The sequence below is a fragment of the Aulonocara sp. 'chitande type north' Nkhata Bay genome, linkage group LG23 (genome assembly GCF_057382095.1).
Source record: "Aulonocara sp. 'chitande type north' Nkhata Bay isolate Kocher_YH1m ecotype deep benthic linkage group LG23, A_spYH_male_GT1.1, whole genome shotgun sequence".
Classification (NCBI taxonomy): Eukaryota; Metazoa; Chordata; class Actinopteri; order Cichliformes; family Cichlidae; genus Aulonocara; species Aulonocara sp. 'chitande type north' Nkhata Bay.
In genome coordinates, this window is record NC_141365.1 from 5,963,054 (window position 1) to 5,982,011 (window position 18,958).

Consider the following 18,958-nt stretch of genomic DNA (forward strand, 5'->3'; position numbering starts at 1 on the left):
GCAGGACCCCGCTCACCAAGAAAACCAATGGTGACAAGTTGCCAGGTTGTGGTTTGAAAACTTGCTCAAGAAGGCCCATTCGGAGAAACGTTTCAAGGTTGTTAGATGAGACCAAAATTGGGCTCTGAACATTTAGAAAGAAATGACTGTTGACTATGGCCCAAAGAACATCATCCCTACCAAACAGGCGGTGGCAGCATTGTGCATTGGGGATGTAAATCTGCAAAGGGTACAGGATTGTGCAGCACCTGCAGCTTAACCTCCAAATCTGAGGCCATGGTTCTCAGTTGGAAAAGGGTGGAGTGTTCACTCCAATCCAGAGACAAGTTACTGCCCCCAATGGAGAACTTCAAGAATCTCAAGGTGTCCTTCATAAGTGAGGGAAGACTGGGGCAGGATATTGACAAATGGACTGTTTTGGTGACATCAGTAATGTGAGTGGTATGAAACCTATAGAGAGAGCTGAAGCTTTGTGTAGCTAAGTGATAATCTAGAAAACTTAAGGATTTGTGAAAGATCTATGAAGAGCAGTGGCCAAAAATCCCCACTGAGTGCACACGAACCCGGTGACCAACTACAAGAAACATTTGACAGCTCCGCTTGCCAACAAGAATTAATCCAAGTAATAAATCATATTTTCCAAGGGGATACTTCTTTCCTTCATTTTTTCATAAGTGTTTAAAATTATGACTTAAAAAGGGAGAGAAATACTTATTTCCCCCGCAGCAGCTAAAAATCATGTTGTCAATGCCAGCATGTGGAGAGCATTGCAAAATCCTATGCTTAACCTTGTGATAGAGCTATTGTGTCCATTTTATGGTAATCATTGCATATCTAAATAAAAAGAATGCAAATAAGTGCAATTAAAATTCTTAAAATTGAAAAGAGGTCTTGGCTGTATTAAATGCCACTTTAGTTTTACTAGTTTGTTATAAATAACTAAGCTTTAAAAAGCCAAGGGGTTAAAGCTTATCCCAGCATGCCATTTCCCCCCATTATTATAAAAGCGAATCATTAGGCCAACCGGCCCTGGATTCATATTTCATGTTCTGCTTTGGACACGGGAAAGCTCTGCATTTTATCTTCACATGAGATTTCCTTCATGGAATGTCTTAATCGACTGTGGAAATAAAATTATGCTTCAACATGCGATTATATTTTATTAGAATAGAGCACCGCATGCTCCCCTGTGCCAGTCAGGCATTCCTCTGCAGGGAGTTGACGGGACCCAAATATCTGTGCTTCACACAGCTCTGTTTCATTACCCCCCCTCCCCACACCCGAAACACTAAACCTAGAAAATCTGCTTAAACACACTCGAGCATTTATTTTGAAAATCCGCACTACCAAAACTCAAAAGGTCTTGATTGAGCCTGGAGTGAGAAACTGGACACTCTGGATATGTTTAAAAATTGCTGCCAAGAAGAAAAGCACACATCTTATGTCCACAGAGATCCAGACACATTCCTAATGCAAACTCGAGGGTCGCTGTGTTGCACAAGAAATCTGACCTTCAACATTTCACCACTGGCTGCGGTGCGCTCTGTAAGAGTCCAAAACTCAATGTTCCAGCAATGGTAATGACATAATATTTATTCCAAGAGAATTATCTTAGTAATATTTGAAAAAATAAACATCTCACATAATACGCCATCGTCTTAAATGCAGAGCATCTTTCATGTGTCACCTGCAGTTTTATTTGTTATGAAAAGTATGACAAGAACAAGTTTGCAGAAATAATTGTTCAGGAGATGCAGTCGAAAACTCTAAAAACTAGGCTGACCTTGAGGCTGCTGTAGAGCCAAAATACCCCGGGGCATCAGTAAACATCAGTAAAGGCCGTTCTGCTGAGAGTAGCCTTTTTTCCACCACAAATTTAAAATATCAAACAAAATTAATTCAGTACGTTCTTTACTACAAATTAGTTTACTGCAGTTATGTCCCCACTGGGAGATAACAGACAAGGATTCAAGGGAAGGGTAAACAACAAAGACATTTAGAAATCCCTTAAAGTCCTTTAAAAACAGTTAACAGGCTCTGGGGAGACAGATTTATGACTGATGCTTTTACTGCATAGGCAGTGTGTTTGGGATCACGGTCGTGCTGAAAAATGAAGCCAATCAGACACTTTCCAGATGGTATTGTATGGTGTAGTACTTTTCTGTGTTCATAATTCCATCAGTTTGACCAGATTTCCAGCACCACTGGCAGAAATGGAGCCCCAAACCATGAAAGAGACACCATTGTTTTACAGATGGCTGACGACAGTAGTGTACCTCTCTCCTTAAAATCTCCAAACACACTGATAAAATGTCAAATTGGGATTCATCACTTTTCAGCCCAGCTCTTATGTAATTTGGCATACCTCAGCCTTTTCTGCCTGCTTCAGTGAACAGTAGATGGAGCAGCTGATGGGCCACATTTACTTAAGGACATGAATTTCAAGTGCTGTTGATCGGATAGTTTTTAAGCCTGCAATTTCTTTTGAATTTCACAGAACCAATTTCCTGAAATGTTTTAAGGACACACAGCAAACCATCCTGACATAAGTTTTATAAATACTATTTTATGCTGGTGAAACTGTGGTATTTTTCATAGATTGAACATGAGAAAAGGGAACAGATTGTGTAACAAAGTGCAAAAACATACTATTTAAAAGTGGTTCTTTGCCAAGTGTTCTTTTATATTTATACACAACACCAGTTTGTTGCTTGAGTTGGGCGCCTTTGTTATGTTTGAATGATTCATAGCTCAGTGTTAACTGGCTTAATAAAAAAACATTCTTCTGAAAAAGCTCACGTCCAAGGACTGGATTGAAAATGAGTGAAAAAGCAGTCAAAATGAAAGGAAAGCCTGCAGAACTGCTCTCAAAACCACTAAAATTATTACAAGTCTGATTTCTTAGAAGTGAAACATAAAGAGACAAGAGACGGCTCAAGACATTTATACAGACAAAAAAAAATTGGTGATCTGATTTGTCTCCAAAAACTTCAAGATGTTATTCTATTATTTAAATACAAGGAGGAAATTCTACAAATGTGTTAGCAAGGGCAGGACCCTGGATAGCTCTGACATCACTGGATGAGCACATTTACTTTAGAGCAGGCTGCTTTAAAAACAAACAAACAAACAAAAATACATCCCCCTGAACTGTGCAGGAGTAAAAAAGGAATTTAAAGTATGCACTTCAGTTTCTCAGCTGTGAGTGTTGCTCACAGTGCTTGTCATTCATTTTTCTTATGTTGAACCTTATTCAGAAGATGCTTAATCTCTTGTTTACCTCTGGGAGATCTGAAAAACTAGTTAAAATTGGGGTCAAGTTTGCAGTGCACGAATCTTTTTGCTTTTAATGTCACTCTGCAGATTTTAAATTGGAAAACTCCACTGAAGCCTGATATTATTACTCTTACAGCTTTACCAGTAATGCTGAGTGTGACACACACCTGCACAGACTTCATTCTGTTGTTTACATACTTTTATTTCTTGTACAGTGAATAGTATTTCACAAGTATATACAAAAAATGTACACATTTCCATCACAAGTCTTCAAAGTTAAGCATGAAAAATCTTGAGGAACCATCGTATAAAAGCATTAATAAATGTTGAATTTCAGATTTTGACTTAGAAAAGTAGCAGAAAGTTTCCAACAGTGAATTATGACCCTGTAATAAAAACTTGGATGGTTGCAAACAGTTTTGACCAGTCTCCTGAAGCAGTCTTTAATCCAGTGTGCCTGCAGAAAAAATAAAGTCAGTAAAACATATTCTGGTTCAAAACAGAGCCAATAAATTCAATATTAAGTGGAATACTGAATTTTGTGCATGTGACGAATTCAATCAGCATCGTAATCCAGACAACTTTAAAAGTTGTTTTCTACTTTTGTCTTTGTATGGCTTACCTTCAAGAAATGCAAACTCATCTATGGCTTCTATTGCATTGTCTGCGGAAAAGAAAACAAATGATACCATATTATCACAATATTTTACTCATGGTGTCATATAATTGTGAATTTGCAACATTTTGCAAAATGCTGAGTATTGCAATGACAGTCACAGAAAAGGAACAGGGGCCTAAAATTAAAGCACGTCCTGTTTCTTCAAGTCAAATCTCAGCGTGATGTAGTTGTTATTCTGAGAAATATGTACAACTGTCAAATTCAGGCTTATGAAGCAGGTTGTATAATTATCTTTGGGTAAGACACTGATCACCGCTGGAGGATGACTGTGCCCCGGTTAGGTTAGAAGCACACAGGCACAAGTGCTTTGATGTTCTTTGATAGAACAGGAAAATGCTATACAAGCACCAGCCCATTTTCTATTTATGCAAGTAGACTTTAAATGGAATTAAGCACATGTTTAATCCACTTACCCAAGTCTTTTCTTTGCAAAGTTTTCCTCTTCCCTTGCTGTGCATACACTAGAGCATCTTTGGCGATCATCTCAACAAACAATTCCTGTACAAAAAGAAACCAAAAAGAAATCATTCAAAATGAACCAGAGAAACGATCAGAAATAGATTTTTTTTAATTAACATAAGCCACTGATAAAATATATTTGTGCTGAAATGCAACTGTTTTTGCACAACTGGCTGCTCCCTAAACAGTCACCACAGCAGATCATCTGCCTCCATGCCACCCTATTGCTAGCATGCTCTTCTGCATGTCCTCCTTCACCGCATCAATGAACCTCCACTAAGATCTTTCCTCTTTTCTTCTTGCCTGGCAGCTCCACAGTCAGCATCCAGTATATCCACCATCTCTTCTCTGAACATGTCCAAACCATTGTCTCTGAAGTCTGTCTTTAACCCCAAAGCACTCAACCTGAGCTGTCCTTCTAAAACACTCTATTTCTAATCCTGTCCCTCTTGGTCTCTCCCAACGAAAACCTGAGCACCTCCAGCTCTGTTCCTGCCGCCACCATCGCCAAACCGTACATCTCACTGACACCAGGCCTTGTAAACCTTCCCTTTCCCTGCTATCCTTCTGTCACACAGTCTCCCAACACTCACTTCCACCCTGCCTGCACTCTCTTCTTGACCTCTCTTGAACACGGTTTGTCCCAGGTATTTAAACTCATCTACCTTCACTACCTCTGCTCCTTGCAGCTTTACTGTTACACCTGTCTCCCTCTCATTCACACATGTATCCCATCTTGCTTCTACTAGCTTTCATTCCCTATCTAGCATGATGATTGTTCAGTTTGACTCTAACATTTTAGTTAGACATTAACATGAGTAAACTCTGCGTTTATTCCAAAGGTTAACCTACACTAAAGTTTAAATATACTTCAGTAATTTCAGTAATTTGATAAATAAACTAAAATGAATTAGAAACATATAGAAAATAGATTATTTATTATCTGCACTTAAGTTTGTTAGCGTCATATAGAGTCAGCACTCGTGTTACCAGGACCGGTTAGGATATCAGTGGTCTCACCGTGGCTTTAGCGATGATGAACACAGACTCCTGGCTGGCGAGGGCCACGTCTGGGTCGGTCTTCATCAGAGCCTTGATGCGGGACAGCGGGAGTTTGGACAGCCGGCTGTGGCTCACCGTGACTGGGCCCGTCTGCTGCTGCTGGCCGCTGTCCTCCGCCTCGGCCCCGCGGGTCTCCTCCTCACTCTCACACCGGTCAGGGTCGTGCTCCGTTGCGGTCACAAGACTCGTCGTCACTGTTGCTGCCATTTTCTGATATTTTGCGCTAATTATATGACTTAAGAAATAAACACACACGTAGAAACGACTATAGTTTAATAGCTACATGTCACAGATAATAACATCAACAACAGCAGCGGGCGCGCGCCAGCATGTGGTTCCGGGCTTTCGTGATAAGGCCTGCGCTGATTCGTCAGTGAGTGCAGGCCCCGCCAACTAATCCTCTTCGGTGATTGGACAGATTGTGAATCCAGGCCTCACTATTGGCTAAAGTTAAACGTCATTCACCGCACATTGCCGCCTAGATAGCGGGGTGTAGCCGGAGCCCTACTAACCAAGGGGTCCGAGTGTAGACACGAAGTCGCAGGTGAAGTTGGCCACAAATAACACTTTGCTATTGTATGGTTAAAATATATCGTTTTTATAACTTTGTAATTTTACATTATTTTGTGTATGCGCTAAATGTTATTTTTTTTGTGACATTTACCAAAAAGTGGGAAAACTCAACTGTACTCCTCAATATTTCCACTAGGGGGCAGTGGGAACAAACTATTAAAAACAACTGCATAGTAATGTGCATCAGTATACGCTATTGTGAACTTATTGTGAACTCTATTGTGAAATATAAATGGCTTATAAAGACTTTAATGACAAGTCAGTAAAATTGTATTCATTTGAAGTTTTGTTTGTCTCTGGTGTCCAGTATTAGCTCTATTTTTAATGATTATTGTTGCTGTTAGATTCAACGCACTGTGTGGGTTCCTTCATCAGCTGACACAGAGGTCATCCAAGTGTGGATGTGGTGTATGGCTATGGCTGAACACTTTACCATCTAATATCACAACACCTGCAATCTTTTTAAGCTCTCTCTTGTTATGTGAATACAGCATGATTAATGGGAAGCTGAAGTTTGCTCTTATGGTCTCATGTGATAGTCTCTATTAACTAATTCTCTGTTATTTCAGCTGCTGTTTTATCTGACAGCAGTGTTTGAGTTTCAATTGAATGAATTCATAGATTCTCAAACCTTCTTTTCATCCATATCTGACAATATTAGCATTTTTTAGCCAATTATGACAGACATATATGTCTGTGTCTCTTCACATCATATTTTCTCCTGTGTAAAACTGAAAAAAAAAAATCAAAAGTCTACAAAACCTCTATTTCAGAATATACTGCTGCTTTATTTTCCTTGTGATAGTTTCCCTCATAAATCTGCAATGCTTATGACTCTCTGGTAACTTGTCACTTTCGCCGATGAGTACAGTGTTAGACCCACAAACCTTCTTCTTCTGCCTATATAAATAAAAACATCTTCCCTTATATGCATTTTTAAGGAATAAATGGCAAAAAAGCCAGATGTAGCAAATAAGATATTAATATTAAATTAATTAATATTAATTAATTTATTCTTATTTCATCAGAAGGTTCCCTAAACGCTATATTTGCAAAACAAAATAATTTTCTGGCAGTTATTTGAGAAAATCACTATATTAATATGCTTAATATGGTTCAGGCTTTAAAGTGTTAAAGAGCTTAAAGAGCTATTAAAGCTTAAAGCTGGGCTTTTAGTAATCTGCTAGTTCTTTTATGTTTCTCTACGTGTTTGCGTGGGTTTTCTTCAGGTAGTCTGGCTCTATCACAGTCCAAAGATTAATTTGTGATTCAAAATTGCCCACAGGGATGAATGTGAATAGTTTTTCGTCTCTCTGTGTTAGCCTTGTGTCAGATTGGCAACCTGTCCAGGGTGTACCCTGCCTCTCACCCTATAGTAGCTGGGATAGGCTCCAGTCCACCTGCAATAGAGTATCTAAATAGCACATTAAACTCTTCTTACCTGAATATTTTAATGTATGAAGCTGTTTTCATTAGCACTTTATTTTATTCCAGAAAGTTATTAAAACACTTTTTAGTTTTTATTTATTTATAATATTTTTATATATTTTTTGTCAGAGCTTGACGCCCACGAACTTGCTTTCATGTGTAAGTTACATGAGCATTATCATCATTATGAAAGCAGGCATGCTTATTTTTATTCATTGAAAGTATCTTTGCATCATTTCCATTGTGTCAGGTCATGTCAGCACTCCACTAATACACTCTGTTAATAGGATTGTGAGGACTGCTTTAGTCCACTGAAGCTCCATTCACATGTTCAGCCACAGTCAGGTGTTACACTCTGAGGAAGAGATATGAAGGACTCGCAGCTCACAGGTAAAATATTTTAGTTTTATTACTGTTATTGATCAGCTAATGTGATTCGTTTCTTTTTCATGTTGTTTTTAAAATTAGATGTACTTTTTTAAAAAGTACTTTAAATCATCTGTATAAAATCTCTTATCAACTGTAGCCTTGGTGATTAGATTTAGAAAACCCATATTTGGATGATTTAAAATTGTATTTTATTTCAGAAGCGCCAGATTGGCAACTGAATATATCTCCACTCTTATATGTGAATTTTCCACAAAAGATGATTCAAAGCTACTCATTAAATCTCATTCATTGCTATTATTTTTCACAGTGACTACATCGCTCCAGTCATACAAGCTGTTACATTTACAGGTAGATTTAACAAGAATAATAGAAAAGCAGTTTCACATGGATCCAAATGCTGATAATAATCATCTGCCTGCTCGGTTTCATACGCAGCGTGGAAGTGTAATCCTAATTTGGCAACTCTGTTCATTCTTGTTTTGCCAGTCTAGTCTTCATTAGCATCCTATAAATAGCTGTCTGCAAGCTAAATGGCACTAATTCTCCATCTAAAAAACCCAAGTAATCCTCGGCTATATTTGATCGACAAAGTCCAAGAGGAGGAAGAACATAATCACACTGTAATGTTTAATATTTGTTTATTATTATTGGTAATACTTGACTGGCTGGTTCATTTTGCTCACAGTCGTTTTTGAGAGGTTATGCGTGCTCTCCAAGACGCCCACACAGGATTCAAGTAGCCGGTCTGGCACCTGACCTGACTGTTGGGTCAGATTTGAGACTCTATGCAATGCTCAGACTGTACTGCACAATTTCCTGTAAAAACAAAAGAAACGCCGTACGAGGCAATCGTTCGAGCCAAAGCATTGTTCTGTTTGAGAGAAATTTGTACACTATCAAAAAAAAAAATTGTAATTAACGTGCTGATTCTTAAGAACTGTGTCCAAAAAAAAGAAAACTTCAATTCCCAGAGCAGAAAAAACGGTCAACATCCTGCTTTTGTCCATTAAAAATGAAAACACACATATTGAAATCCATTTACCGTGATCCAGAAATCTTGTTTCCTGCATAGTGGTCACAACACTAACACCGCAGAGGTGCAATGTTAGTATTTTCAGAAACGGTGTGAGTGGAAGCTCTAACCAGGAGAAGAGATTCAGTTTTATTCATTTCAGATTATACTTTGTTTTTGTTCTCCTAAAGCAAAAGAATATAACATAAGCAGATGAGTGATAGCAAAATAAATTAAAACCCAGTTTGCCACATTCTTGTCTATCATAGCATCATTTTCAATAATATCCACTGACAGCTTAAAAGTGCAGATAGAAACTCGGGTTAAATTTAGGCAGAATACAGACCTGATGTTTTGACTTATGTGGGATGTACAGTTACATACCAGGTAAGTTAGCATGGAGGTCAACCTTATTATCCATGTCCCATACAGCTCTACTTGCACACACAAAGGTGTTTGTCTAAGAAGCGATGTCGTCTCGGTCCAAATCTAAAGGAAATCCTAATATTTCTGCTATTTCACGCAGCACTGCTGCAACGTTTTCACACTTTTTTTGCTTTTACTTCCAAGCCGTCAAAATGCGTCTATGGCCGAAAGAGAAAACGAGCAAAAAATCCAAAGATGACTCTCCGAAGACGCAAAAACCAGCCAAGCCCCTGGCTTCTGCTGCCACGTGTGCCACCCCGCAGCTGACTGACGCAGAGAGGAGAGCGCAGTCTCCGTTTGAGAGGATCGTCTATGACATGACCCACAACGAGAAGATCGTCAATGACCTCGTGCTCGGTCGAAGGATCGGCTTTTACGAGCTGCGTGGAGAAATCGGGCAAGGCAACTTCTCTACAGTTAGGCTGGGCATCCATGCCTTGACGAAAGGTAAAGAACCGTCAGTTATTTAGGATGTTCGTCCCAGTTATTCAGTCACCGTTAGTCATCTTTTTTATGTGTTTCAAACTCATTCCTGCTTCACTCACATTCCAGTGTTCTGAATAAGTGTTCAAGAGCACCATAAATCAGTGCAGACTTTAAAAAACGCTGCAACAATCATCCTATTAAAAGCTAATTCCCCTCCTTTTGATCAGATGCGTCTCGTCTGTTCTTGTTTTAAATCTCCTAAATGTACATCCGTCCTTATTTCAGTCCTTAACCTCATCAGACCTTCTTTAAATCTGTCACTGACAGCTAAGCCTTCTCCCTCCCCTTCTCCTGTCTCAGAGAGAGTAGCTGTTAAAATCATGGACAAGCTGCATCTGGATAAGAAGAAACAGCCTCTGACTTCCTCAGAGATCAGCTGCATGGAGAAGCTGTGCCACCCCAACATAGTGCGCCTTTATGAGGTGATGGAGACGAGCCGGAAGCTGTATCTGGTCATGGAGTACGGCAGCGGTGGAGACTTGTTCTCTCGAATCACCACGAGGGGGAAGCTTAACGACCTGGAAGCCAAGCTGGTCTTCGCACAAATCATCTCTGCTGTTAAGCACATGGTGAGCTTCGGTTTCACCCTTGGTCACAGCATGAGTCTGTGATATGTTCGCTGATTGAAATGTGGAGAGAAAGCATGGAATGAATTAAAAAATCCCAGCTTGACTCAAAATGTGCCAGACTTACGTGATCAGATTGAAACCTTAAGGCCTCTAACAATAAGTAGAGATGAGAATGTGAAACTGGGTCAAATCTGAGTATCGTGTTAAAGGATACTTTGACATGCAGGGTAGAGCACAGAGACCGCGCCACTGACCACTCGATGAGTAAACAAAGAGAACAGTTTAAGAGTCACTAATTCAGTTAAAATAAACTAAAACCAGAAGATGCATTATAAATAAATATTAGTTAAAGTGTATTATAGATAGTTGCAGTGTAGACAGATGATAAGCATGTAATTTAGGTGTCTGAGTCATGAGTAACTCACAATATCTGCTCCCAATAACGTTTTTCTTTGTAAAAATTATTGATTCGGGAGATTTCGATACATGAGCCACATCTGTGTAGCAGAAGGAAAATGTATCCTGGAATGGCCAGGCCAAACAATGCTTCATCAGTGCATGTGGGTGTTATAATAATAATAATAGTTAATTAGTTCCCTGTCCGTCTTTATCCCCTCTGAGCGTCTCATTTTCTTCACAATAGGTTAGTTAAGCTGTTATAGTGGGCAAAGTTTCAAATAATGGGATCAGCTAAGTGCTAGCAGCTGCTCATATTAAATGTCAGAGTGGCCTCAGTCAATCGGACACAAACTGACTTCTGACACTGACTGCAAAGCTATTCTGATAGGGTCCAAAAATCAAAATGAGCAGAGTGAAAAATCGATCCTCTTTAAATCAAAATGTAGATATCCAACACAAATGCATTAATAACTTATCATAAGATGAAGCAAAGAAATGTTGCTATATCAGTGTTTTGCCCCACAGTGCAGAAATAAACCAGTGCGCTGGCGTTCTCTGTGAGCATTAAAGGAGAACTCTTTCTAAAATTGTCCATGTGTGTGTCACATTTCAGCACGACTGCAACATCATCCACCGAGACCTGAAACCGGAGAACATCTTCTACACCACCAGCTTTTGCATCAAAGTTGGGGATTTTGGCTTCAGCACAGAGAGCAGCCCTGCTGAGCTTCTCACCACCTTCTGTGGCTCTCCGCCCTACGCTGCTCCTGAACTTTTTAAGGAAAAGGGATACTCCGGACGTTACTCAGACATTTGGGCTTTAGGTATTCTCTTGTACTTCATGACAACAGCAACTTTACCCTTTTATGGGGAAAATCTGGGCAGGCTGAAGCGCTGCATCCTCCAGGGGGCTTACCGTATCCCCTCTTATGTGCCAGATCCGTGCCAGCTGGTCATCAAAGGCATGCTGCGGATTGTGCCTGTTGATCGCTCCTCTTTAACGCAGATTTCAGACAGTGCTTGGCTGAAGGGGATTGAGTTCCCTCGTCCCTATACGCCGTTGCCACTGTCTCCTGCTCACTTTGCACAGACAAATCAGACTCTGTGCGTGGAAGAGCAAGAGGTAAAGAGTTTGCTGTCGGATCTCGGGGTCGTGGCGCTTCATTTCCAGAATAACCCCTGCTTGGACTGCAGGAATCCACTGACAGGGGCCTATCGGATCCTCCTCCATCGAGTCCAGAAGAGGAGGTTGGTCGAGGCTGTGGGTTACTCTGTGCTCCAACCAGATGAGTACGAGAGTCCGAGCAAGTGGTCTGCAGCATCAGTTGACAAACACAATCCTTCCACTGTATGTGCAATACTATAACGACAAAGAGCTGCACCGGACTCCTTCATTTGTGGCACCAAAGCGACTTTATCACATGTGTGCGCTCTCATGCAGTCCAGGTATTATGTTACATGCCTGTGATTACATCACCAACGGCAAGATTACTGACGCAAAACACCTATCAATCACTAAATGGCTATCAGCATCTTCCAATCCTTCTTAGTCAGGACATAAATCTGACCTAATCCAGGTAAGCCTAATGAGACAGCCACAAGGGAACATGCTTGGCCCAACAGAAAGTAAAAAAGAAAATGTGTATCAGGAGGAAATATAAGAAAAAGAGAGAAAACAAAAAATAAATTGTAAAATTAGCCTACCGCATTTGCATTACAGCAAATGCCTCAAATGCCTTCATTGGGTATGCATGTGACGTAAAAGTGATTATAAATGCAGTTCACGTTGTTCACTAAGGAGGAGAGTCAAGCGCACAATGAATGTTGAGAGTTTACCTTGGTGTTATTATATCTATCTTTTTCATATCTTTGTAAATTATTCTCATGTTTGCTCACATTTTAAAGCAATGTTTTCATAAATCCTCCAGGGATGCTGCCCTGAGCTTCAAGCCACGCTGTATCAGTAATTCTAGCAAAGATTAAGGCCAGATTCATTAAACAGAATAAAGTTATTTTCAAACAGTAATTTAAAACTGTTTCCCCTCTAATCTCCTCATCTGGACATCCTCCCCCGATTCTTTCCTTCCAGCAGGAGGCATGTTATCACAGGACAATGTGATCGTCTCGTTCTGCTGCATGCAAGACTCCAGATTTATATTGTTAAAAACTGCAATTTCTACTGGGATGCAAAATGAGATCTTCTTTATTTGTAAGCCTTGAAATTCGATAAATCCTCGACTCTCGAGCCAGTTCTCAGGAACTGACTTTGGAGTCAATTCAAGCCCTTTCGGTAAAAGGAGTTTATGAAAAATGAAAGTGTGCACTGCGAACATAACGTGTCATTTCACCCCAAGTGCATATAAAAACGAATTGGCTCTCTCTCCAGTTAATGATGGTTCATTTTCCCATCACTTGCACTTCTCCCTGAGGGTACAGCAGTCTCTCTAAACCAGGTATAGCTCTGGGACCAGTAACATTACAACTTGACGTCAGTCCTGTCAATGACTGCACACACCTGCTCTGTTTCTGATGGGTATTTGGCACTATCATAAGCTTTATATTTTGCAATAAAATATTTAGCCCTCAACCCGCAGCCTGTTCGCACAAGAATGTGAACACACTGCGCGGGCAAGCGCAGACATATAGAGAGATCACAAAGATCCGAACAAGTGCCAAGAATTAGTCCTGACTCGCTGTTTATTTATGACTCTGCTCTTGTTCAGTACCAGTGGGCAATAAGTGTCTGTTATCATTTCCACCTGAGAAAGCTCTTATCATCAAGTCTCAGCAGAGTCATTCATTAAACTGCTCACAGATCTAATCGCTAATTTTCTTTGTGAACTTAACATTGAGAAAAAAGGGGTTCAAAAGGCTACACGGGCATGGCTGCAAAGTAAGCTGCTTGTTTTCCACCAGAGTTTACATTCAAAGATAAATGAGCGTGACATATCACTCAGCTTCACCAAACAAAAGCAGAAGATTTTTCTGTGCGATGTAAAGCCGGAGACCAGAAGGACAAATCTATGAATTTGCTCATATGATCACATAATAATCAAAGTCTTAGTCTTTTTTTCTTTTTGCTTTTCTCCCTCTTCTCTTACACTTGTTACTTTCACATTATTAATGTTCTGCTTTTACCTTTACTCATCCTCTGGAATTATCACAAAGAGCCAAGTTTTTGTCTTCGTAAGCAAGTTTGCATTTGTTGGAAATGGTACTTGGCAGTAAAAGAGAACCCCTGAGCTCCGAATGAATGACAAATCAGAGCAGAGATGGTTGTGAAATAGTAAACAGTACATTCCTAATATGGGCAATTTGTACTAACTATGAGGTTTTTTGCAAAAGAAAACAAAGAAAACTGCAATTATAGTGGACTGCATGTTAAACATATGTATGTGCACCTCCCTGCTTATTCTCTTTCCTAATCTCTCCACCAGAGAAATAAAAGTTCCCCAAAGTCGTTACCTTTTAAACCACCTCACTTTAAGACATGATAAATGGTTTAGTTTTAGTTTGATATCAGCATGAACAAAGACCCTTAATTTATATTTATTATTGCATAGCCAGCTGCTTTTATCTGCACTGATTGGTTTCAGTATGCAGCTGCTTGTTTGTTTGAAGCCATTGAATGTGAGCGCTCTTCCAAGGAAAGAAGAGAAAGTTAAGTGTCTGTCAAATAGGAGCAAGACGTAACACGTCTCAGGGTTTAATTTCTTAAAACTACAACAAATGTTCAGCACTTTTGTTACCTGCAGCACAGACAGCTGTTTAAAGTCTGTCACGTAAAAACTGAGGAGGATGAGCAACATTCACCTTCAGAGTTTAGCTGCGGCTCTTTGAACATTAACTAGTTTACTTTTCTCACAGAAATATGATTTGAACCGAGAAGACAATCGATTGTGAAACTCTGGCAGCTTTATGAGGACGAGTAATGAAGTTTGTCTGTTTCCTGTACTCAACCGTTGTTGATTACACCAACACTAAAGTATGCATCCTTATCTGAACTTGGTGATTCATGTGAGAGCTAAATTATTATCTCATTGAAAGGATTTCAGCGTTAAAGACATAATAATTTCTGATCTACTGGGATCAGCAGTTAAAACCAGTCACCCCAGTGGGCACTGACCTGTGAGTGTTAGCAGAGCATATACTCATATTCAAAGAGAATTTTCCAGCTTCAGATATCTTCATTTCTCAGTGGTCTTATCAACACAGGGCCAAATATAGAGACGTCTGCTTCTCTTCACCAAGCACTGGTATTAAGAGGTCAAGTTAAGCTCTAAATTATGACAAAATTTGTTGAGCAACTCACTGATGAAGCCGACTATCCTTCCATGCTGGGAAAATTAAAGACAAAGTTTTCCATTTTTTGTGTCCTACATTTGAGTGAACAAAGAAGAGGAAGGATTTTGTTCCAGCTTGAAGAAATTAAACTAACTAACTAAACTGTTGACTCTGCGAATCAGCCCCAGAAATACTTAGAGAACAAACAAACGAGTGAGTATTACGTTTTTGAAGAAAAATGTTTCTGCCTGCTCGTGTAGTTTATTGATCAGTCTTCCTGTTTTATGGAGGCTAATGTCATGTCCTCATGTCGAACATGTCTACACACACTATCGCACAAGCTTGAAAGTAAACAGTTGAATAAAAGGAAAGGGAAAAAAATGTGAGTTGAGGATTTGGGGTGCGGGTGTGGGAGGATTAAGGACCTGATTAAAAAGATACTTGGCTGTGTTTTCACTCAGGGACATGTGGTTTAGATAGACCATGATACCCTGAAATTGGTGCTGACGTCTGGAGACATTTCCCAATACATCCATCACGTTCTTCGAAATGACTGACGTCTCGATGTGTGAGGGATGAACGTTGTCCCCGGCTGCCAGATGTTGCAGGAGCTGCAAGGCTGGATCATAAACTGTTGGAAAACAGTTGGCCCCAGACCTCCTGGACCCTCAAAAGACCACTTTCTGCTTTTTGGTTGTACTGCAAGATTAATTAATCAGATTCGCTGTCGACTGGGGCTTCCATTAACACATGTTGTGATCCTTTGATGCTGAAGAGACCTGTGCCAGAATTTTATTCAAATACATTTTGTGTAAACTTTATTGTTCACACATGGTGCGTAAAAATGTAAAGAAGTTTCAATCTGTAGACTTCTGTGTGGGTGTTTTATCTATAAACCTTAAAGCAACATTCCTCCAAAAAGGAAAGCTTGTCCTAAATAAATTAAAAGGCTGCTGTAAAACAAAATGAGGTGATAAAATGCACAATGAGGCCAGTTTTGGTGATATAATAGTGTCTCCTTTTAAGGAGGTCTTGAATATATTCTTTCCTAACATGCTAAACTCACTTGTCACTTTATTAAGTACACCTTGTTAGTACCAGGTTAGGCCTCCTTTCTATACTGCACAGATTCAACAAAGTGGTGGAAGCATGCCTCAGAGATTTTAGCCCATATTGACATGATAGCATCGCAGAGTTGCTTCAGATTTATCGGCTTAACCTCAATGACGCAAATCTTCCATTTCAAAACATCCTAAAGAAGCTTTATTGGACTAAGGTGTGGTGTCTGTGGTGTTCCTTTGAGTACAACAGACTCATTGTCATGTTAAAGAAACCCGTTTGACACGATTTGAGATTTGTGACATGGAGGTTTATCCTACTCGAAGCTGCGATCAGAAGATGGGTACACTGTGGTCATAAAAGGATGGACATGGTCTACAACAAAACTCAGGTAAGCCCAATGGTACCAACACCACAGCACTGGTACTACACGGCCGATAGAAAGAAAACATCCCCCCTACCATTACAGTAGCACCACCAGCAGGATTAGTCTATTGGCTTCAAGGTTAGACATGCTGTGCATTCAGAACTGCTCTTCTGCACACCTTGGCAGTATTTAAGTTGCTGTCACCTTCCTTGGAGGGCTCAACCCGGGGTTGCTGTCATGGCCTATTAAGGGCTCTGTTGGCTCTTAGGTGACTGTTTCCTCTCGGCTGTGTGCAGCGGGGCTGGGGGAGGGTCTGTGCTGACGGATGTGTGTTACTGACCTGGTAGCCTGGCTGCCCCTGGGTGGGTCCGGGACGGGCGTGGGGTTCTGGGGGTGCTCCATCTCTGGGCTGGGGCCCTGGCTGGGCCTTGGGGCTTGGGTCCTGTTTGGTGTGTTGCCGGGTTGTGGGCGGCTGGGTGTATGGGGGCCCAGCCCTGGCGCGGGGTGCTGCCAGTGCATTGAGCCACCTGGGGGGCTCTTCAACTGGTGGGGGAGGCTGTTACATCTTGCAGGAGCTCTCCTCTCTTCAGGAACTCACTCTGCAGGAGGAGGAGATATAGGAGAGGTGGAGGAAGATCTCAGCCTGGGTGTCTATTGTCTTGTGTAGTCTGGAAGATGAGTGGATGAAGGGGTGGGTGCAGTTGGGGTCGTGTAGGCTGTCCTGGGCTCTGCGGGGCCAGGCGGCGCTGCTGAACTGGGCCCCGGTCAGGATGGGCCTGGGACCCCTTTCCCTGGCGGGTTGCAGAGTATGGGGGTGCCTACTGGGGTCAGTGTGGGAGCTGGCCTCAGGGAGGGGTCACTTGCCCCTCCCTTCCTTCCATCTCCAGCTGCCTCCCCCTTCCCGCTCCACCACAATCACCCACACATGCAGGGCCTTCGGGTAAAGGTGTGTCACCAGGGTGCAGGGGAGGCATCCCCCCCCTCTGTCCCCTTCTGGCTGCCTGTGCCTCAATTTTATCCCACAATTTAGACATTCACATTACTCACACTCTCATTACACATACATATAGGATCTTGGGGGTGGGCACGCTACACGGAATCCAAATTACCATCAGGGTGTACACCTCACCCCTGGCGTCGTTGCCCACCTCTCAATTTTAAATACACGTAGACACTGAGGGCTATCAGGAGGGACTATGCGCTTACATGCTGCTCTCTGGCAGGTAGCTCCATGCCCTCCTAGGTTTTAAATGCACCTTAGAACACACATGCATCAACACTACATATGAGCGGGCGGAGGGAGGTTTGGAGTCTTCTCTCACCCCCGTTCTCTGCGGCCTGCTGGAGTGGGGGGCTAGGAAGAGGAGTTTGCCGTCCGACTGGGGTCTGGAATGTGGGGCCTCCCTGCTGCTGCCGAGTCGGGGCGGTCTGCTTCTCCCCACCGCAGGGAAAAGGGTAACACCACCTGGGTCTGGGTGCAGTTTCCTGCTCCAGGGGCAAGGGTACCTAGACCCGGTTTGTAGAGTACGCTTGGGGAGTGTGATCGGGTGTACAGCGTCTCTTTATGTCTGTCTCCACGTTGGTTGAGTGTGGAGTAAGTGCATATGAGAGCATGAGGGGGGGAATGGATGTTTGTATCTGTGTGTGCCTGTATTTCTGTGTCTATATGTCAGGTTGGGTATCAGACGCCACCTCTCTGGGGACATCTCAGGCCCTCCAAGGTATGGAGGCCTATCTCCCCCTACCACCACTTCCCCTGCCAGTGGCGGACTCCCTCAGACATCGGTGCATTGGTGGTTCTTTGCGTCCGGGGATGGGGGTCCAGGTACACACCGGCTCACTCCTTGGTGGCTGCTTGTAGGAGCCTGGAGCCTGGGGCTCGCTCGGGCCACTTCAGGGGTGGGGTGCCCTCAGCCTCTCGGCCTGGGGCTCGGTCACTCAGGCACAGCTGGCTGCCGGCAGAGCTCACGGGCGCGTCACTGCAACCCCCCCTGGCTTCTGCTCCGCGGCTGCTGAGTGACCCCTCATCTGGGGCTCTCCTCAGCTCTTTCTGGGACAGTGGTGCGGCTGCCCCTCTGTTGGTCTTCCTTGGTCTCTTGTGTTCTGGGGGCCTCTGGATGTCTGGAGTTTTGATCTCCTCCACACCTGCTTCATGCCCCGGAGGACGGGGCTGTGCCCCCCCCCCCCCCCACACCCTCTAACAGATCATTACTTGAAGGAACCTTTTAAATACAAGCGCATCCATGCTCACAGGTGTACACACGGGTGATCACACACACAAACTACACCCTTTTTGGCTCCTACCTCAAAGCACACTGTGCGCTGTCGATCTTACGTGCTGCACAATAATTTTTAGTATTTACTGTGATATTCCCATAGATCATCGTGATGTTGTTTATTATGTTGCTCTTTTTTTTTTCTTCTGCTTGTTTTCTCTTTTTCCTTTCTCCACAGGTGATCCAGGTGATTGATATATGTATTTTCTTTCT

At 42.1% G+C, this 18,958-nt stretch overlaps 2 protein-coding genes across 3 annotated transcripts; one reads left to right on the forward strand and one right to left on the reverse strand.

Annotated features, from left to right (window-relative positions):
- Positions 1-3,463: 3,463 nt before the first annotated feature.
- On the reverse strand, positions 3,464-5,837 carry pole4 (polymerase (DNA-directed), epsilon 4, accessory subunit). The gene is made up of 4 exons (XM_086283032.1): positions 5,435-5,837; positions 4,369-4,453; positions 3,899-3,940; positions 3,464-3,733 (listed from the first exon to the last, which is right to left on the reverse strand). The coding sequence occupies exons 1-4, from the start codon at positions 5,681-5,683 to the stop codon at positions 3,720-3,722; spliced, it is 390 nt and encodes a 129-aa protein (XP_086139158.1). The 5' UTR covers positions 5,684-5,837; the 3' UTR covers positions 3,464-3,719.
- Positions 5,838-7,753: 1,916 nt separating this feature from the next.
- On the forward strand, positions 7,754-12,785 carry LOC147301041 (serine/threonine-protein kinase NIM1). Of its 2 annotated transcripts, XM_086283031.1 has the most exons (4): positions 7,754-7,867; positions 9,450-9,752; positions 10,092-10,360; positions 11,373-12,785. In XM_086283031.1, the coding sequence occupies exons 1-4, from the start codon at positions 7,846-7,848 to the stop codon at positions 12,123-12,125; spliced, it is 1,347 nt and encodes a 448-aa protein (XP_086139157.1). In that variant the 5' UTR covers positions 7,754-7,845; the 3' UTR covers positions 12,126-12,785. The 2 variants fall into 2 exon arrangements, with proteins under 2 accessions (XP_086139157.1, XP_086139156.1); XM_086283030.1 differs by lacking the exon at positions 7,754-7,867 and having other exon boundaries at positions 7,884-9,752.
- Positions 12,786-18,958: the final 6,173 nt, after the last annotated feature.